The following is a 22,168-nucleotide window of genomic DNA, read 5'->3' on the forward strand; positions in this document are numbered from 1 at the left end:
GAAGTTTGGCACAATTTTATCATTGGTGGGATTAGAATGTTCTTTGATTGTAGGTAAACTATAAATCCCAGCAATTACAACTCCCAAATGTCTAGGTCTATTTTCCCCAAACTCCACCAGTGTTCACATTTTGGCCTATTGGGTATTCATGCCAAGTTTGATCCAGATCTATCATTGTTTGAGCCCACAGTGCTCTCTAGATGTAAGTGAACTACAACTCCAAAACTCAAGGTCAATGCCCACCAAACCCTTCCAGTATTTTTTGTTGGTTGTGTGAGTTCTGTGTTCCAGGTTTGGTTCAATTCCATTCCAAGTTAACTATAAATCCCAGCAACTACAACTCCCAAATGACAAAATCAATGCCCCCCAACGCCACCAGTATTCAAATCTGGGCATATCAGGTATTTGTGCCAAATTTGGTCCAGTGAATGAAAATACAGCCTGCATCCCAGATATTTACATAACAGTAGCAAAATTACAGTTGTGAAGTAGCAATGAAAATAATGTTATGGATGGGGGTCACCACAACATGAGGAACTGTATTAAGGAGTTGCAACATTAGGAAAGCTGAGAACCACTGATCTGAAGTTTCTGAGGAGTGAGTGAGGCTCTCAGAAGTCATGACCTAGCTCTGAAGGAAAAATAAGTCATTCTAAAATGATGTGGTACTGATCATTGTGTATATACTTGTGTATAAATCAATCTCATCTATAAGGCAAGGAAGTGTTCCCTCCAGGTTCAGTTGATAGAGCTTTCCATCAGTGGATGTCCACCTGACATATGTGTCTAAATTCTTACTGATAAACATGTCCTGTTTGGGTTGGCCTAAAAGGCATCAGAAACAAAGGTCAGCATTGAACATAAATTCTGGCTTGCTCTTGGCAGTATATGCATTGAATGAATGATACAATTGTGGTAATGGGTTGGCAGGAAGCACGAGATCTTTAGATCTAAGCAGAACACTCCTACCACAAATGTTTGTTTTGCAAGGAACTGTGAGGTGGCTCAGGACAAGTTTCGCTGGATTCTTGCAAAGGATTAGAGTGGAAAACACCAATGAACTGCACGGCTCATTTACTTCCTTTAACTGATTTTCCCTTTTCCTCCCCAGAGACTTACACTGGCAGCACTGAAATGGCAGTGGTTGATCCTGGTGTCTGCAACTGAGTCTAAATCAGGGAATGACACTTCTCAGGTATGAATGGAAAGGATACTGGAAGGTGCTTTTTAGAAGATCATCCCAGTTGAGCATCCCTTATCTCAAAAATTTAGGAACAGAGGTGGTTTGGATTTTATTTTATTTTTGGATTTTTGGAATATTTGTATTTGCATATACATACTTTAATGAGATATCGTGGAGAAGGGGCTCAAATCTAAATATGAAATTCAATTACCATATGTTTCATATGCACCTTCTGCTGACCTCTTTAAAAGGGATATCCAAAAGGTTTCTAATTCTATGGTAGCATTCAATTTAGGGTGAAAGCATGTTAAGGCATGTTAAGGCCTGTATCACCTTCCAATGGGCCAGGTAATGAAGGAAGAATTTGTACTGTTATATTTTTTTCTCTTCAGACGTCACTGTGTATTCATTGAGATTTTATTGAATAGTTAAAAGATAGGGACTGTTCTCTGTATTTATAATTGAATTACTTCTTTGGCAAGCCAAATATCTTTCTCCTTTTAGTTTTACAGCTTTCAACTCTTTGTGCTGCCTTAAACTAACATAGATGTGCATCTTGATTGTCCTGCCTTTTCTAAGAATTCAGTATGATTTACAATATGACTAAGATTCCATTGTTATTAGTGGGATAAGGGAAAGGGAAGAAAATGACTGGGAAGCATGAGATTAATACAAATGGAATTAAAACTACAGCTAAATTAAGTTCAAAATGGGGACAAGATTATTTTTCAGAATCTCATCCCCATTTTAGATTCCAAAATGATGAAACCACTAAAACAAAGTTCTGTTTCAGAAACCTCCTAAAAAGTTGTAAAACTACTTAATGAAATGCCATCTATGGATTTTCTTCCACAACAGATTTCAAAACTATGAGAGCTTGATACCAAGAAGAGCCACTCCTTAATCCTTGCCAGACATGGACATAGACATTACCAAGATGGGTGTTGTAATTCAGCCTGTGATTATGACCAATATCAATGGGAATGATAGTTTTCCTGGGCCTATGTCTGGTGTCAATGGGGATGACGGTTTTCCTGGGCCTGAGTTGTCAAGTGAAAGGCCTGGTTCTGGCCTTGTTGAGAGGCCTGAGGTTTCTCATGAACAGAGTGCTTCTCCTGTAGATTTTCAAAGCCAATTTCCTGAAAGGGGCCCGTGGCAACCTTTCTCTGAGAAACTGTCTTCTGAGGATGATTTGTCAGTTACAGAAGTTGATGAGATTGAAGATAGAAGACAAGACTTTTGTAAACTAAGGGAAAGTTCTCAAGCTCCCCGGAGGTCAGCCTGTCTGCTGGAAAAGAGGGATAAGAAATTCTTATCGGATTGTAAAGGCAAACAGAATGTTTTCCTTTCATTTCATGAAACAGGAAAGGCTTTATATGAGACAGGGAAAGGATTTTAGCTCAGTCTGGTCAACGTTGAATTTTTATGATCATTTTGTTTCCAAGTGGATTTCTAGCTTTATGTTTCAAGTTTTGCCAGGTTCCTGTTCTGGGTACTGGATCTCTATGCTGTCTTGTTCTTTTGGATTTTTCGTCCTTGGATCTTGTGTTTTTACCTTTGTACCTTGAAGTTCATGGACTATTTGTTACCTTTGGAAAATACTGTTTTGGACTATACTGTTTCTATCATTTTTATTGCTTTGCTATCATATATCCTTCAATAAACTCCTTGCTGCGTTTACTATACTGGTGTGGTGTTTAAGGACAGAGTTGTTCTTGCTCTGGGATGCAACAATGGGACACAAATTAATAATCTGCCCTCTTATTTGTGGTGATGAAATAATTTAGAGGGCAGGCTGATTTGGACAGAGTTGGCAATTCAGATGTTAATGTCTCCATGGGTAGATTGTACTTAATCTTCTCTTACTTTATTCTTCTGTTGTCATGCTCTCCTCCACACAGGTATTTTTTGAGCTAAAACTTTCCAGGGGACCCATCAGCTTCACAGATGGACAACTCATTCACGGACGAATCTTCATCAGGAGATGGGACTCTCCTCCTCCTGAGCATCCTAGGATTTAAAAATAGCCCAGTCAATGAAACAGAACAGCACTGCTTTAGCGCCCATGGCCATAGCACTGTCCTCCAAGGGTTGCCATTTGGTGGCATCCCCACCGTTCTTATCCTCAACCTCATTGTCTGGGTGGTAAGTGACAGCATTCATTATGCAACATCCGCAGTTCTATGACGAATGTACCTAACAGTGGGTGGGAGAAAGGTTTGTAGGGGAAATTGGTGCCTGAAAAATACTTAAGCTCTAATGAATTTCTTTGTCTTTTCCTCATTTCCCCCATCTCAAGAGCCATGCAATTTTTGCCTTTTCTACAGCTTGAATTAGTCTCTGCCACTATCTAACAGGGTCATGACACATAAAGCATTCCTACCACCTGCCTGTTTATTTTTCAATCCCACATTTATATTATCCCCTCCACAAACAGAGGTTTGGGAGAGAATTGAAACAGTTACTTTTTTGACTATAACCCCCAGAATCCCCAGCCATCATAATAGTCATGTAATAAGAGGATTTTGAGAGTTGGGATCCAGAAATTTAAATTTTCCAACCTTTGTATTTGAACAGATGTACCTAAAGAGGTAATATGGAGTATTGCAATTTAGCATGGTGAGAAAATGTATATAAAGGAAGATATCCCGTTATGCAGCTAGCTTGGTGATTGCTATGTTAAGAAGAGTAGATTGCTTCTGCTAAGATGTCAATCCAAAGAAAGGGGAGAAGGGATTTATATTTGAGTGTTTCTATAAATACTAGGAATAAGATCCACAAAACACCTGTTTTCACTCACTCCCATTGCAGATCCTTCTCGTGATATTCTCCTGCCTTCGTAAAGCAGCTTGGGACTATGGGCGCCTGGCGTTGCTGATGGACAATGACAGGTAAGATCTAAGATTTCCATGAGGAATGGGGGAGGTGGAGGTGGATCAAGAGAACAGCAGTCTGGATTTGTGTACACAAGAGCCAAACAATGCTAGGAGATGTAGGGCAAATAACTAAGCAGTGTTTGTGAAACTTACCCAAGAGTTCTGACCTTTATAAGCCAAAAAGTACTGGGGTGCAATGGAAGGCACAGAGGTTCTTCTGCCAATTGCTCTAAAATGAAGTAGCATTGCTCCTATACTTTGGAACTCCCTCCCAAGAGAGACTTTTGCAAGCAGGTTAAGACATTTCTTTGCCATCAGGCATTTGGAGGAGGATGAAGGACTCGATGCTGAGGGTGTTGTGGGTGGGACGGGTGGTCATTGGTTATAATTTTAATGGTATTTCTTGAATTTTAAATATATTTTCATTTTTATGCTTACCCATAAATGTTTACTTGATTTTTAAAAATTTAACTTAATTTTAATTGTATCTGCATTGCTTTAAATTTTTATTGGTATGTTTATTTGTTAGCCACTTTGAGCCCCTATGGAGAAAGGCAGGATAGAAATAAAGTTGATGGTGATGATGGTGGTGGTGGTGATGTATTGAAATGTATTGTTACTAGAAAGGTGTAAATAAAAGTTGCAGCATTCCCCCCAAGACAGGAGAGATAACTGTTATCTTCCTAATATTGTTAGGTGACAGCTCCCATCATTTCTTATCAGTGACTACTGTAGGATAGACCTATGGAAGCTGCAGCCTTAGAGAGATGCTTGATTATCTCCCCTGCCTTAATGTTAACTGTAAAAGCATGGTGTCATTGTTTGAGCATTGGACTATGACTCTGGAGAGTAGGATTCACATACTTGCTCAAACATGGTCTCCAGACCTTTGATCATTTTAGTCGCTCTCCTCAGGACACATTCTAGTTTGTCAATATCTTTTAAATTGTAGTGCCCAGAGTTGGACACGGTATTCCAGGTGAAGTCTGACTAAAGCAGAATGGAGGTGCACAATGATTTCCCTTGATCTAGACACTATACTCCTAATTTTGTATGGCATACTTTAAAATAATAATAAAAAACCACCACAGGCATGTTAAATGCCATGTGTAAATTGTCATAAATATCACTAACGATTTTCTTCCACTCCTAACCCCTTTTTTAACCAGCTGTTTCCCTCCAAACACCTGGAACTCCTATTACAAAGATAATTCCATTTAACACATTAACAAGGACAACACAAAATAGGTTATATTCTCTAAAAATATAATTACATTATTCTGCATAACACAATGTGAATATATATACACACACACATGCATACCTTTAGGTAGAACTTTCTAGAGTTGTGTAGTACACTGTTTATTTTGTACATCTCAGTTTTAAAATAAACATTGCTAAAATTCAGATCCATGAGAGTTTTCCTACTGTGTCTTAAATCATTTGGCACTTTGAATATTGAATATATTTTCTCTTGTTTACAATAAACCTTTTCTGGGCATAAATATCAAGTGAAATGGCTTTTGTTAATCTATCCAAATCAGTTTCCTCTTTTTTTTTTTCAGACACTGGGGGTCTTAAACAATTGACTTTGTAAAATTGATTATAGCCTTCTTTGCAAAATGTTGCAATTCATTTATGGGCAAAGTAAAGATTATGCTTGAAACATGCTCAAAGGAATACTGGTGCTGCAATTGAAACGTTTCAAATTCCTCTATTTTTTAAACTTTTCTTGGCCTGGGAATAGGGGTAAATTCAAGAAGAGTCAGACAATTCATGTTGATCGAATCAGAATAATGATTTTGCTTCTTCTTTCCTCTCCTCCTTTTCTTTCGCTTTTAAATCTGATCTGTACTTTCCATCTTTCATCTCTATCTTCCTTCCATCCCTTTTCCCTGTTGACTTTCTTGCATATTTTCTTCTCTCACTTCCAATATACGGGAAGCCTGACATCACTCTTCTATGGAGAGCAAAGTGAAAAGGAAAAATCCCCATCAGAGACCAGCCCACAGGATGTTGAAAACAAAGATGTGGTAAGTTTTAAATGGGAAAAATCAAAAAGGGTTGATTTTTTTCCGGAACATTGTTGCACCCCAGCCACGAGACACCTTTTCACCCAGACACCACTCAGGGGCAAGAGAATCCACTAAGTAAAGTTTCTTAAGAAAAACATACAAGATAAGAAAAAGCACAATAAAAAAGTACAATCCAAAAGACAAATCCAAAAACTCCAGATTTGCTGAGTAAAGATGACATTCAGTTTCATGAATCAAATCACAGGAATGCAAAAACTTGGAACTGTACTTTGAGGCAATACAGGTAAACAAGGCAAAATCCATGCACTGAAGAATTCAGTCCAGAACTTGAGAACAAAACAGAGCTTAATCCAGACTAAAAACCATGAAGAACTGAACAGAAAATGTAATCCAGAAATTTGAAACTTAACCAAGAAAACATGAACAAGACCCACAATCCAGAAACTTGAACACTTGAAGCAAGGACATAGAACTTAGGAGTTGTATCCACTTGAAATGCAATGTTGTTCTCACAAAGAGCTGTATGCTTGAAGCCCACTTAAAAGCCTCAATTCCTTCCCATGGCATCACTCTTCATACACCTGCTTTTTTGCTGCTTATCTCGAAGCCGCTGGGAAAAGCGAGCCTGTCTTTCTTTGACATTTTCACAGTGCAGCTGTAGCCTCTCCAACCCGTAACAGACTCATGCTCCCCCACATTCCTCTCAGGAGCAAAGTCTGGCAGATTCTCATGGGAACAGATTTCGCTTCCTGAACAGTCTGAGAACTACCAGGAAATTCACTAACACATCCCTCTGTGCCACTTCCATTCCCCAATATCCCCTCCTGAGACCACACAAAATTCCCTTCCTCATCTTCTGAAGTATCAGAATCTTCACAGACACTCACTTCTTTATTGCATTAGTTTTGCAGCTATATGATTAATAATCAGTAACTATAAATAACACGAGCAGCAAATAGAATTAGATCTATATTTGATGTCCTAAATTACTTTTGCTGATTGTCATCGCTGTATTTGATTTGCATGCTGCCATAAAATTGTCCCAATGACATGCAGTATGGCCCAAGGGCTGCACTTTGCCTACTCCTGTCCTAGATTAAAGACTGGGGGATCATGGCTTTTCAGATGCCAAACTATTATTAACAGATTTGTGTTAAGCTAAGAATCCCAACCCCAATTTCAGAAGCAGTGCCCTAGACAGTGTTTAGGAACACACTAATTTGTAATCTCATTGCAGCATAGTTGCAAATATTCTTGTTGTGCACCTTCAAGTCATTTCCAGTTTACCAGTGCTCACATTCCTATACCATGTTGGCTCTCAGTTTTAGTTTCAGATTCAATCATAATGTAGGAGTGGATTTTCCTAGATGTGGATTTTCCTCAATAATTTTAACCAGCTATTTGTTTTCTCTAATCAACTTCTAGGGTTTATGCTCCTGGCTCATTTCGATCTACCAGATGAAGTGAGTACACACTACACTGGATATTATGTTTTCATGCATCTCGTACCATTTTATGCAGTGGGCATCTTGAGTAAGATTTCTTTCTTTGATTTACTTCCTGCCTTTCTATCAGAATGGAAAACTAAGGCAAGTACAAACAGAAACAAAATACATTGTGATACTGAAACACAATGAATTGAGTTAAAACTATAAAAATACAACTGAACTAAAACAATCTTGAAAGCAAATCAGTTAATGGAAAAATGGAACACCTGTCCCTTAAAAACTTTGTTCTTCACTAGCATTCGCTTTCTCAAAACCTAACTGAAAATCAAAATCTCTTTGAAGGATACCATAGAATCATAGAATCAAAGAGTTGGAAGAGACCTCATGGGCCATCCAGGCCAACCCCCTGCCAAGAAGCAGGAATATTGCATTCAAATTACCCCTGACAGATGGCCATCCAGCCTCTGCTTAAAAGCTTCCAAAGAAGGAGCCTCCACCACACTCCGGGGCAGAGAGTTCCACTGCTGAACGGCTCTCACAGTCAGGAAGTTCTTCCTAATGTTCAGATGGAATCTCCTGATGATTATTCTTTGTGTAGGAGTAGCCAATATGTGTCCCTCCAGTTGTTTTTGGACTGTAACTGCTATCAGTCCAAATCAACATAGCCAGTAATGAAGAGTGATACAGTTTGCACAACAACATCTGGACAGCCACAGATTGTCTATCACTGTATGTTCTTGTCTAAGAATAAGGCTTTTAAATAAAAATATAAATATCTGAAACACAAAAACACAGTGTATGGCATTTTGATATTTTTCAAAATATAATGCAGTATTTACAGAAAGTATAAACCTTAGCCAAAAATCCACCACACATTCTAAACCTTTGCAATGATAAGTTAAATCTGAAATACAGTTACAGATTTTATTTGTCATTGTTATAATTGAGTTCTCTTTTCTTTCTTTTCTACTATACCCCCTCTCCACTTTTTCTTTCTCACTGATCTTTCTTTCCCCCACTCTGTATTTATTTAACCTTCTCTCTGCTCGTTTCCTGCCACACCCACCACTTTCTAGGCAGCAGGATTTTCTCTCTTCTCCCTTTCTGTCATGGTTATAAAAGATTTTGGAGACTCTGAGAAGGAAGGGCCAAGAGGAGCAGCCCAGATGTTCTCTGGAGAAATTGATATTCCAAACCTGTCTACAACTTCATCTCTAGAGAAGATTAGAGAAGTTTGCCATTTAGTGACAGGAGATAGTACTGCAAATTATAGGCAGATTTAGCTAACTAAAATTAATTGGTTGAACAAAACTAAAACAACCCTAAACTCTCAGTAGAAGCCCGAATGAGTAAGACAAAACTATCGTACTTTGGACATATCATAAGACTGCATGATTTATTGGAAAATCAAATAATATTGGGAAGAGTTGAAGACAGTAAGTAAAGAAGAGTAAGTAAGAAAAACAGTAAGAAAATATGGATTGACTCAGTAACAGAAGCCATGGTTCTGAATTTCCAAGACCTGAACAGGGCTTTTAATTAGAGCTCTAAAGAAGTTGTTCCCAATCTGTGATCTGTGGACCACCAATGGTCCGTAAGAACTAAAATATAGTCCACGGCCCCACTGTTACTACACCATTGCAACAAGAATGACTAGTCTTGCGAAACCCTCTTATGGTGTCAAGGCTTATTAAATATGGTTTTCTTTGGGTGAGCAAGATGGCAACTATTGGATGGCATATGTTCTGTACTGGAAACTAAAGCTGATGTGGTCTATCCGATACAGTTTTCTGAATCAGCACCCCAAATAACCAATCCAATTCTCTCAGAGGAAGGCATAAACAAGTCACCTCTGAACAAATTTTACCAATAAAACCCTGTGACAGATTCATCTTAGCATCACCAGTAGTCAAAATTGCTTGAAGGCCCACAACAGCAACAACTTGGTAACTTCCCTTTCCTAGGGTTGCCCTAACTCAAAGCTGATTTGATAGCACATATCACCAATAGTCATTTAAAAAAAAACTAATATATGCAGCCCTGTGGTTCTCTTGGTATCTATGCCCAATTTCAGGTGCTTGCCTTTCACAACCTTGGATCAGTGGCAGGGACAGACATACATACACATTCACATTCTCTTTCAATGTAGTTTGCTATCTGATTTTGAAAGGGAAACTAACATCATGGGCCAATTGGAAATATAAGTCACCAGAATAGACTTGCAATGGTCAAGTCTAATATTGAAGTGCAGCTGTCCTTATTTTGGAATCAATTGCTTAAGATTATTAATAAAATGAAGCTATGGATAATGGAAGACAAAAAGCACATAAAAATGGCCATATAGCCCGGAAAACTCACAGCAACCTAGTTTTGAAAGCCTTCAAAAACAAAATGCATATAGTCTTCTGTTCTTCAACGGATGGAGAGTGAAAAACATCAGCTTCATATCTGTTACTCTTTCCACAGATGCAGGAAATTTATGATGATTAGAAACTGGCTTGTTGCAGTATCAAGTCTAGGTTGTATCTAAGTAGTGGAACTAACTACTTGTATCTAAGTAGAGGAGGGATTCTCACCATCCTTTCACCCTGAGCCTCATCAGCCTTAAATATATCCTAAAAACCTTACTCCAGAAGTTTGATAGATCTTCCAGGAAAGATTTACTATTACATGAGAAGAGCTACAAGGAAGAGGAGGATAGGGACAAGCCCTCTTATGTGGTTCGTTTCTCTGGTATCGGATTTCCTCCCCAATTCTCTATCCTTGTGAGAAGTCCAGAACATGTCAACAGAAGTCATATACTACCTGAATACATGCTTAAAAGCCTGTAATGCCTTTAAAAGCCATGCTGATTGTTAAAATAAGAGCGATAATGGAAGGTTCAATAAACAGTGCATTAACCTCCTTCCGCTCAGACGCATCTAAATGAATTCATGCTCATCCAAGAGAAATCATTCCTTCCCACTCATTTAGCCTTAGCTGAGTCTTTGAAGGCTAAAGAGCAAAGAAATGAATGGTTGCCAGAGGAGGCTACGGCATATACAGATTTAATATTTTTTTACAAATCATTTTGAGACAAATTAGCATGATCTCTACCTTTGGGACAAATGCTCAAATTGAAGTGGAGCAGTTCTTTGCATGGTGCATTTCACATCCCAAAAGAAAATTAAAATGTGTATTTCAGCATAAAGTAGATTTAGAAATGTATATTTTAGGGAAATAGCCTAAAAATGCATATTCTCTGAGAAACTATATTCAAGGCTTCTTTTCAGATATATAGTTTCAATGTAGATTTTTCTTCAGATAATTTTAAAGAGAATAGTTAACAAATTAACCCTTAAATGAGACATGATGTACTTATGAACGAACAGATGCATAACTGATACATAACAATTAGAACAGACTGAACCTCTCATGCTTAATACCACCTGAAGAAGAGGATCATGGGGAAAGAAGGAGGAAATAAGTACAATTTTATGTATTTTTCTTGATGTTCTGATACAGCCTTCTCTTATCTGGTGTGGCCATAGTGGTTGAGGGACGCTGGGGGTTGTAGTCCAGCATTTCTGAACAGTATCAAATTGGGGAAGAACACTGTAATCTGGTATTGGAACTTGTTTTAACTGTAGGTTTCGTCTGTAAGACAGGAGTCTTCAACTCATGTGAATGTTTTTTTTTTAATTGATATGCAAAAATATATCAGTTTTAGGAGGAATATATCTCATACAGGATTCTTTTCATTCAAAGTAGTTCATGAAGGCAACAACCTATAATTCCAGTCCCAGAGGTCTCAAATATAATCAGATTCTTCTGATGGGATTCTTTCTTTGTTATATATAATATTCCATTGTTATTCACTGAGGTTTGGTTCCAGGACCTAATTGAATGCTAAAATCAATGGATGTTTATATCCCATTGTATATAAAACTATAGTAAATTAATTTTTTATCGCATCAGAAGCAAACCAAGAGTACAGTTGTACTGTATTCAAAAACACAAAGTTAAAAAACTTGGCATTATATTAAATGTCCTTTGACCAGTCGCTGGCCACTTCGAGTACATGAGTACATGGGGGACATGAGTAAATTGATGTCCTTTATATATTAGGCAAAATCAAGGTTTGCCTTTAGAAAAAAAAATTCGGGTCCATGGATGTTTGAAGCTATAAAAACAGAGAGTTGTTTGTATGTTTTTTGTATTGTCAAAGGCTTTCATGGCCAGAATCACTGGTTTGCCGTGAGTTTTCCAGGCTGTATGCCCATGTTCCAGAAGCATTCTCTTGTGATGTTTCACCAGCATCTATGGCAGGCATCCTCAGAGGTTGTGAGGTCTGTTGAAAACTAGGCAAGTGGGGTTTATATATCTATGGAAAGTCCAAGGTGGGAGAAAGAACTCCTGTCTGTTTGAGGCAGGTGTGAATGTTGCACCTTGAAGCTGCAAGCCCATTCAGTACTCATCAAGGTGTCCAGTTGCAACATTCACACTTGCTTCAAGCTGACAAGAGTTCTTTCTCCCACCCTGGACATTCCACAGATATAGAAACCCCACTTGCCTAGTTTTCAACAGACCTCGCAACCTCTAAGGATGCCTGCCATATATGTGGGTGAAACATCAGGAGGGAATGCTTCTGAAACACAACCATACAGCCCGAAAAACTCACAGCAACCCAGTGTATGTATTTTACAATTTTACTGATATGAATCCACTAGAAGTGTATATAAAACTGCATAAAGCACAGAATAGATACAGTTACCCACTGTGATAAAGGAATGTGATCTGACTTTGTTTTGATGCTTGTTTTCTTCTCTAGTAAAAAGACTGGGGAATGGAGGGTGATGGTTTGTAATTCTAGGCTGACCTGCTTTACCCTATTTCTCAGGGATGAAGAAATTCAAAGCAAATGTGGAATTGATGCCACCACCTACCTCTCCTTCCAACGTCACATCCTGGTGTTGCTCACGATAATCTGTGTGCTCTCCATAGCAGTCATCCTCCCTGTCAACTTCTCTGGTGACCTCCTGGGTATGTTAACATTCTCAATCCATTGGGGAGCTAGGCACGGAGACTGACCTCAGGTATAGCTCTTGGCACAAAATGGATCTTTAATCCATTTAAGGGTTAGGAGATTCCCAAGGACTGCCCCACAAGGAGATATGATCCAGGCAGTCCCCAAGTTACAGACAAGGTAGGATTTGTTCTTAAGTTGAATTTGTATGTAAGTCAGAACAGGTACTTTTTAAAGTGTCAATAATATCAAAGAAACACAGATATCTATGACCAATAACCAAACGCAAGTTGTAAACTGTTATCAACACAGAACTATGTTAACATTAACTGTGTAAATTGGTTTAAATTGCACATAAATATAATGAAGAAAATGCATATCTCCAATCTGGTTGTGTGTGTGTGTGTATTTGTTTTAAATAGAACAGAGGTAAACACCCCTGTGGAGTTTGTTTTCTTGTCAGTGCCCCTGTTCAGAAGATTTCACCTCATTTTCTGTCCCTATGATAATTGAATTTTTTAAAATGTGGGTTGTTGTGGAAACAAGGATTGGTGAGAAAGCTTCACTGGATACACCTTTTCCCCATGAGAAATTTTCCAGGAGTGAATTTCTCTTTCTAGAGGTATATTTCTCTCACTTTCGGTTGTCTCACCACCCCTGTTCTTAACTATGAGTCAGATGTAAATAAAATGTCTGTAACTCAGAAACTGCGTGTACTGGAATAAATAGAATTAAGAAGACAATAAAGAGAGAACAAGAAGTGTCGGAGAGTCAAAAAGTACTGGGAAGTAAACATTTCCCATCTTCTTATGAACTAAACTGAAATTCCCCTATTTGGTTGGAATTTTGGAGTGTCAGAGGCTATTTGCCCATGCATAACAATGGAGATATCATGGGTGCAAAGCCACCAGGAAAACACAGAATATTTTTTAAATCAAAATAGCGTCTTTTTAAAAGTTGCTGTCAGATGATAGTGAGATCTCCCCTTTCTTTCTTTCCTTCAGGTCATGAGCCTTCTAATTTTGGTCGAACCACAATTGCAAATGTCCCCAAAGAGTAAGTGATTCAAATTCCTCCAAACTGTATTATTTAATACTTGTAGTAATAGCTGTTGGATAAACATGCTGTATTTATACTTATAATCCTTTATCAGCCTGCTTGGAATCAGAACTACAGATAACTTTTTGCTGGACATGGTGAATTCTGTACATTTGCAGAAGTGTACATTTGTCTCTGTGCACATTTGTGGTGTGTAACTGGTGTGAGTGCTCTTCAGGAGCAAGCCACTCACAATAAATGGACGTTTGCCTTTCTAAACAATGAGAGCATGGCAGGGAAGAATATTAAATCCGTGGATGATTTGTTCAATAGATACATGATTTTTTGTGGAAATAGCTGTAGTATGATGGTAACAATTTCCATATTTTTCTCCCATTTGTTAAGTTGCTGGTCTTTATGTCTTCCCTTCTCTATATATTCGTATATATCACACACACACATTTACACTGCATGAATGTATTTATTTATTTGTTTATTTTATTTAACTTGTATACCGCTACTCCCAATTTGGCTCGGAGCGGTTTACAGAAGCAGATTAAAACAATACAATTAGCTTTAAAAATAACAAAAAACAAAACAATAGGCGGCGAGATCTTATGTCACGGAATCATAGAATCCTAGAGTTGGAAGAGACCTGATGGGCCATCCAGTCCAACCCGCTGCCAAGAAGCAGGAAAATCACATTAAAATCACCGCCGACAGATGGCCATCCGGTCTCTGTTTAAAATCCTCCAAAGAAGGAGCCTCCTTTCACCACACTCCAAGGCAGAGAGTTCCACTGCTAAACAGCTCTCACACTTAGGAAGTTCTTCCTAACGTTCCTAATGTTCTCCTTTCCTGTAGTTTGAAGCTATTGCTCCACCTCCTTGTCTCCAGGGCAGCAGAAAACAAGCATGCTCCCTCCTCCCTATGACTTCCACTCACATATTTATAGATGACCATCATGTCTCCTCCCAGTCTTCTCTTCTGCAGGCTAAACATGCCCAGCTCTTTAAGTTGCTCCTCATAGGGCTTGTTCTCCAGAGCCTTGATCGTTTTAGTTGCCCTCCTCTGGACACATTTTAGCTTGTCAACATCTTCCTTCAATTGTGGTGCTCAGAATTGGACATGATTCCAAGTGTGGTTCGACCAAGGCAGAATAGAGGGGTAGCATGACTTCCCTGGATCTAGACACTATACTCCTATATATGCAGGCCAAAATCCCATTAGCTTCTTTAGCTCCCGCATGACATTGTTGGCTCATGCTTAACTTGTCCACAAGGACTCCAAGATCTTTTTCACATGTACTGATGTCGAGCCAGGCATCCCCCATTCTGTATTTTTGCATTTCATTTTTGCCTTAGTGGAATATCTTGCATTTGTTGAACTTTATTATGTTAGTTTTGGCCCATTTCTATAATCTGTTAATGTCATAATATTACTGTGTAGAATAACAATGATCCTGGAAACCATAAATGTCTGGTGTAAATATCAGATATAACTTTTTTTTGGTTCCTATTTTGCATTCATTTGGAGGAGGGCTTGTTTTAATTCAGGATATGGCAATGAAATAGAACAAATCCTAGAGGTGGAAGAGGCCCCAAGGGCCATCCAGTCCAACCCCCTGCCATGCAGGAACACACAAAGCATCCTTGATCATTGGCTTAAAAACTCCCAGAGAAGGAGACTCCACCCCACTCCCAGGAAAAATAATGACCATGGATTAAGTTTGGATCTTTCTGGCCTAGCCTCCCCACCCATGGCACTAATGCCATATTGTGAGGGATATGTGCTGTTGCCTGGTTTGCTGGTGAACATATGAGTCTGCAGGCTAGAATGAGGGTCAGACCAAGTGTCTTTGAAAATAGATGTTGTTTTGTTTATGACCTAGATCAGAAATGGGCAAACTTGGGCCCAAGTTTGCCCATGCCTAAACTAGATAGTCAGTTATTTTCCTGTAAGAAAAATGCCTTGGTTTTTCTGTCTTTCAGGGACCGTCTCCTGTGGCTGCACAGTATCTTTGCCCTCCTCTATTTCGTCATCACTGTCCTCTGCATGGCTCATCACTCCATCCAGCTTGATTACAAAGAGCATGAGAAGGTAGAGAAGGGAGGGGGCAGTTCTAACTTTGATGGGGAGGAAGTTCCAGAGAGAAGGAGCAACCACGGAGAAGGCCCTCTCTCTCGTGCCCAGCCGAACTTGGAATGGGAGTGGAACCGAAAGGAGCCCCCTCCCCCCCCCCCGATCATCACAGTGTTCGGATGGGATTGTAAATGGAGATGTGGGTTCTCAAATAGTCTGCGCATGGACCATTCAGGGCTTTGTAGGTGATAACTAGCAGTTTGTATTTAGCTTGGAAGCAGATTGGCAGCCAGTGGAGCTGCCGTAACAGGGAAGTTGTCTACTCCTTGAATGATGCCCCAGTTTGCAATTTGTCTGCCAGTCTCTGAACCAGTTGAAGCTTCCAGGCTATTTGCAATGGCAGCCCCATGTAGAGAGCATTGCAGTAGTCCAATCAAGATGTAACTAGAGTGTGGACTACCAATGAACAACAGCCCACTGAACAGTCAAATAATAACTTTCAGCGTGCAATTGATCTTTCCATTTAGGAAATGTCTCCTGGCTTTCACACTAAATCTTCTCTCCTATAACTTAACACCTATGAGATCTACTTTATGGGGCAGCAGAACACCGCTTTTTGTCCTCTTTTCTTTCCTGCTCCCCTGAAGACTGCTGAAAGACTTGTACCTTGCCAGCTTCAGTCTTCTCTTCATCAATCTAAACATAGCCAACGTTTCAGAACTGATTATAGAATTCCATACATCCTGATTATGTGAAAAGGTTAATTGCTCCTCAATTTTAGAGTCTTTCCCTTCCTTCTGTTTCAGGTGGCGCGAACACTGATGGTTACCAGGATTCCCAAAGAAATCACTGATCCTTCCCTTGTCATCAAACACTTCCAGTAAGTAAAACTGTAGCTTCTTTATCATTTAATAAGTCCTTCTCTTTTGCTTTCACTTTACAAGGCTGACTAATGATAGTCACTGGGAGGTACCAGTTTCAGACTTTAAGAAATGTGTACAAAAAATTCAGTGAGCATTTTATGCAGGAGGAAATAGATAATATATCACCTAAAGCCTGACTTTTTTGTTGAGCATTCATCCCTCCAATCTAGTAAATAATACTAACGACTTTTTGCCTAAAAAGTAGCATCTTCAACGTCCTCTCTCAACCTATGGTGACCACATTAATCTTATAGAGTTTTCTCAGGCAACAAATATTCAAGAAGCAATTTGCCATTGCTTTCCTTGGGATATAGCCTACAGTGGTATTCACTGGCAGTAATACATCCCTTTAAGTTAATCTCTGTTAATATAAGGTGATTGAGAGGGCAGCAGCAGAGCAGTTGCAGCAATCCCTAGACGACACAGCCGGACTAGATCCCTTCCAGTCTGGATTCCGTGCGGGGCACGGGACAGAGACTGTGCTGGTCTCCATCACGGATCACCTTTGCTGCCAGCTTGACCAGGGCAGGTCAGCGCTGCTTGTGTTATTGGATCTCACAGCAGCATTTGACACAGTCAACCACAATCTTCACAACCGTGGACAACGAGTGGAGAGGGGAGGCCTGGTCTCTGAGAGGTCCCCTCTATCTTGTGGGGTTCCTCAGGGGGCCATTCTCTCCCCTCTGTTGTTTAACATCTATATGCGACCACTTGCTCAGCTGGTTCGAGGTTTTGGGCTTGAGTGTTATCAGTATGCTGATGACACTCAGCTGGTGCTGAAGATGGAAGGCCGACCGTACTCTGTACCCGATTATTTCCATCAGTGCCTCGAGGCCGTTACTGGATGGCTGCGTGCCAGCAGGTTGAGGGTGAATCCAGCAAAGACGGACATCCTATGGCTGGGTCAACCGGGCAATGGAGATATCCAGCTGCCTACCCTGGATGGCGAGGCGCTATGCCCGTCATCATTAGTAAAGAGTCTGGGAGTCCTTTTGGACCCTCTGCTGACGATGGAGGCCCAGGTGTCCGCCATTAGCAGAACCGCCTTTTTTCATCTGCGGCAGGCTAGACGGCTGGCCCCCTACTTGTCCAGGGACGACCTAGCTATGGTGATCCAGGCTACGGTCATCTCAAGACTGGACTACTGTAACACCCTCTACATTGGCCTTCCTCTGCCGGTGATCCAGAAGCTCAAGTTGGTACAAAATGCAGCTGCTCGGCTTCTTGCGGGAATTCCGATGAGATGCCACATAACACCAATCTTACTACAGCTGCATTGGTTACCATTGGTTACCAATTGAGCACCGGATCACTTTCAAAGTGGTGTACTCACCTTTAAGGCCTTGCATTGTCTGGGGCCGATGTACCTGAGGGACCGCCTCACCCCCTACCAACCCCAGAGATCCCTCTGTCTGAGGACCAAGATCTATTGGAAATTCCCAGTGTCAAGACCTTGCGTCTAACAGCAACCAGACGCAGAGCCTTTACAGCAGTAGCACCATCACTCTGGAATACTCTGCCACCTGAAGTCCGTGCCTTGCGGGACTTATCAGCTTTCCGTAGGGCATATAAGACATACCTGTTTCGACAGGCCTTTGATTTTTGATATTGCTGTTTTTAAATTGTTTTAAAATTGTGTTAGATTTTAGCCATTCTTGTAAGCCGCTCCGAGCCCCAGGGGAGTGGCGGCATATAAGTTCGAATAATTAATAAATAAATAAATAAATAAATAAATAAATGTGGTCTGGCTATTCTCTATTCTGTTTTCCATCTACCAAGAACCTTTTTCTCCTAAGGATGGAAACATAAAATAGAAATAACTGGAACTTCTGATTTCAGAAATGGAGTGATAACACTCAAGCCCAAAACCTCGAACCAGCTGAGCAAGTGGTCGCATATAGATTGGTTTGCTTGTCAATCCAATCCTAGGTACCATAGTACTTGTAACCACCTCCTCGATTCAGGATCCCATTGTAACTTCATCATAAGCTTCCTTTTTCCATTCTCCCCTTTTGCTTTGCATACTGTGTAGCTGATGAAGAACTCTGAAGCAACATGCATGCTTTTGTGAGTTTTGAGTTCCCATTATGAGGATATTGATCTAATACAAATGCTTAGAATATTGAACAGAATGGCTCAGCATTAATTGACCAATAGTCTTCTGTCTTCGATGGTACCATCCCAACTTCCATTCCTTTAAGGCAGACATGGGCAAACTTTGTCCCTCCAGCTGTTTTGGACTTCAGCTCCCACAATTCCTGACAGCCGGTAAGGAGTTGTAGTTTTGCAACGTCTTTGGCTTTCTTTGCTAGAGAGTGCTTGTGCCCCACCAAACTTACAAATCTCACAACTCCATTGCACTGAACCATGACACTTGAAATGGTGTAAAACTGCATTAATTCTACAGTGTAGATCAGGTATGGGCAAACTTGGGCCCTCCAGATGTTTTGGACTTCAACTCCCACAATTCCTAACAACCAGTAGGCTGTTAGGAATTGTGGGAGTTGAAGTCCAAAACATCTGGAGGGCCCAAGTTTGCCCATGCCTGCTTTAGGGGGCTAGGTTGGACATCTGTTCTTTCTTGCTCATATGCTTTTTATTATTATATCATTGTCTTTCCTCACAGTGAGGCCTATCCAAGCTGCACTGTAACTGCTGTCCAGTTTTGCTTTGATGTTCACAAATTAATGAAGCTGGATTCAAAGAGGTGAGTTCTCTGCTTTATTTTGTTGAGATCTAATTTGCCCTGAGTTCCTTGGAATGTTTTATGCAATTACCCCAAGTTTCCTACATGCTAGAGTGGTATTATAGTCTCTGCACAAAAAGCTGCGCAGTATGTTTAAATTCCTCTGATATACTTGGAATATAATCATAGAATCATAGAGTTGGAAGAGACCTTGTGGACCATCCAGTCCAATCCCTGCCAAAAAGCAGGAAAATCCCATTCAAAGCACCCCCAACAGATGGCCATTCAGCCTCTGCTTAAAAGCCTCCAAAGAAGGAGCCTCTACCATCACTCCAAGTAATGAAAACTACCATTAACAGCTTTCTCCAATCTAGTACCTTTATATTTTCCGCATGCTTGAACAGATGCAGGCAAAACATCAGGAGAAAATGCTACTGTAACATGGCCATACAGCCTGAAAAGCTCACAGCAACCCAGTGTCATATAGTGCTGGAGCTAGAAAGGAACAAATCTATGGAGTTTTTGTTTTTTTTACAGTTAATACATTTTAACTTCTGTACTCAATGAAAAAAAACTCTCAAACTCTGTATTGTGTTATGTGGAATTGGTTCTTATCATCAATAAATGGGACTCCTTCAATTGACAGAGGAAATTTGGGATCCATATTTTAGTAGTGGAGCCCCCGATGGCGCAGTGGGTTAAAGCGCTGAGCTTCTGAGCTTGTTGACCAAAATGTCGCAGGTTCGATTCCAGGGAGCGACATGAGTTTCCGCTGTCAGCCCTAGCTTCTGCCAAGCTAGCAGTTCGAAAACATGCAAATGTGAGTAGATCAATACGTACCGCTCCGGCGGAAAGGTAACGGCGCTCCATGCTGTCATGCCGGCCACATGACCTTGGAGGTGTCTATGGACAACGCCGGCTCTTCAGCTTAGAAATGGAGATGAGCACCAACCCCCAGAGTCAGACATGACTGGACTTAATGTCAGGGGGCAACCTTTACCTTTACTATTTTAGTAGTAGTTCACATACACACAATTGTTATTGGGCGCCTTCAAATGAATTACAACTTATGGTGAACCTCTGAGGCTTAGAGAGTGGGACTTACTCAAGGTCACCTGGTGGGTTTCCCTGGCCAAACTATCTGACATTACTTTTTAGCAAAAGGAGAACATCTTCTAAGATCTTATGAGAGAGGAGATCTTCTAAACCAGTGTTTTCCAAACTCTGGACTTCCAGATATTTTTTACTTCGGCCCGCAGAATCCCTTGATCATTGGCCAAGGTAGTTGAGGCTTCTGAAAGTTGAAGTCCAAAACACCAGGATAGCTATTTGGGAATCACTATTCTGAATTATGTATATCGGGGGGGGGGGGGGGGGACTCTTAAATGTGAGGGGAGTTTCATGAATAATGGCATCTCAGATTGAGCTGACTAAGTTCTGAGCTCCTTATGGCACTGTTCACTGATGATGTAACAGCCATGTACAGCATGCTAACATGCTAGAAACTTGTTTTTCTAAAAACATGAGCTTCAAAGTTATATGCATTTTGTAGACTTCATAAGGCCCAAATTCCCATAGGTAAGCCATATGGTTGCTATTGCATATGTGTTGGGAACATCTCACTCTGAATGTAAATTGATGTTCTCATTAACTTTCCTCTCTAATCTGTTTCTGACAGGCGCAAAGCAATGAAGGGAAGGCTTTTCTTCACCACCAAGGCTCAAAAGGAGGGGAAAATCATGATTAGGATCCACCCCTGTTCCCGCATCTTCTGTTGCCGTTTTTGTGGCTTTGAAGAGGTATATGTGAAAGTCAGGACACAGATATCCTGAATCACCTGACCAGTATGGCTATATAAGCTGGTTTTTGTGAATTTTAAGTAAAAATAACTAACATTTTCAAGCTCCAAAGTGAGGGTATGGCATTTTTGGTCACTTGCTTTCCACAGATTTGCTAATGTGCTAGTTGTCAAGCTGAGCTAGAGGCAGTCTCCTTCAAGGAAGTGAGCTGTCACCCACTGACAAGAAACAGAAGGAGCCAATGTTGACAGATAAAGTAACTTTCCTAATCCTGTCCTGTTTCACTTCCTGGCAAAGTTCATAACAGAACTAAAATTTGGAAATTTGAACTAACTTTCAGCACATACATTTAATCACTGCATTAATGTCCTTAGCCCCAAGGATTGAATCTGAGCTTGGTTAAGCCATAGTCCAAGACAGATAATACTATTGACATCCCATTTTTATTTTTATTTTCCAGTTAAGGGTGGTCTCTTTGTTTTCAAGAAAGGGGAAGTAAGAGTCAGAAGGAATCATTTCTCAAGCATACACTAAAACCTGAGGGAACTAGAACTTTGGCCCTCACCATATCCTCAATCAAATTTCCAAGAGACTTGTAAAGGGATCTGACATGAACATAGGCTTCCTGTTTAAAAAATAATTTAATAAATTTTATTAGTTAAAAAAGGAAAAACAATTGTATACATTCACAAACAGAGCAACACAACATACAGAGATAGGACAAACACAGTAGACAATACAATCCCTCCATCCCCGCACCCATGAACACACCACCTTGGACTTCCATCCCTGCTCACTATGACACCTATACCCTATAATACTAGGCTTCGTCTAAACAGATAGAAATTCTGATGGACCAGAATCCCCTTTTCATGCTGGAAGCCTGAGAGCATGCATCTGAACATGTTTTGAGGGCTCTTCATCCTTCAACTTCATAAGCAGTCAATAAGGGACATAGGTACTAGCAAGGCCAACCCTACCATCAGTTGGAATGAAGACTCCCGAAGCAACATAGAGCTTAACTATCACAAAAGGCATACATTTTCTGTGTTACTATATTGGTATGGTCTGCAATGGGGAGAAATAATAGTA

The 22,168-nt window shown here is 40.2% G+C and overlaps 1 protein-coding gene across 2 annotated transcripts in view; it reads left to right on the forward strand.

Moving 5' to 3' along the window:
- TMEM63C (transmembrane protein 63C) overlaps nt 1-22,168 on the forward strand; it is a 101,744-nt gene that overhangs the window by 50,166 nt on the left and 29,410 nt on the right. For both annotated transcript variants that reach the window (XM_060757964.2, XM_060757972.2), the window contains 11 exons: nt 1,112-1,195; nt 3,085-3,328; nt 3,995-4,074; nt 6,005-6,092; nt 7,521-7,558; nt 12,423-12,565; nt 13,553-13,604; nt 15,578-15,686; nt 16,475-16,548; nt 19,218-19,298; nt 20,956-21,076. In XM_060757964.2, coding sequence (XP_060613947.2) covers nt 3,131-3,328; nt 3,995-4,074; nt 6,005-6,092; nt 7,521-7,558; nt 12,423-12,565; nt 13,553-13,604; nt 15,578-15,686; nt 16,475-16,548; nt 19,218-19,298; nt 20,956-21,076 — 984 coding nt within the window. In that variant the 5' untranslated portion in view covers nt 1,112-1,195; nt 3,085-3,130. The remainder of the gene's footprint in view (nt 1-1,111; nt 1,196-3,084; nt 3,329-3,994; nt 4,075-6,004; nt 6,093-7,520; nt 7,559-12,422; nt 12,566-13,552; nt 13,605-15,577; nt 15,687-16,474; nt 16,549-19,217; nt 19,299-20,955; nt 21,077-22,168) is intronic.

This window comes from Anolis sagrei, chromosome 1 (genome assembly GCF_037176765.1).
Source record: "Anolis sagrei isolate rAnoSag1 chromosome 1, rAnoSag1.mat, whole genome shotgun sequence".
Taxonomy (NCBI): domain Eukaryota; kingdom Metazoa; phylum Chordata; class Lepidosauria; order Squamata; family Dactyloidae; genus Anolis; species Anolis sagrei.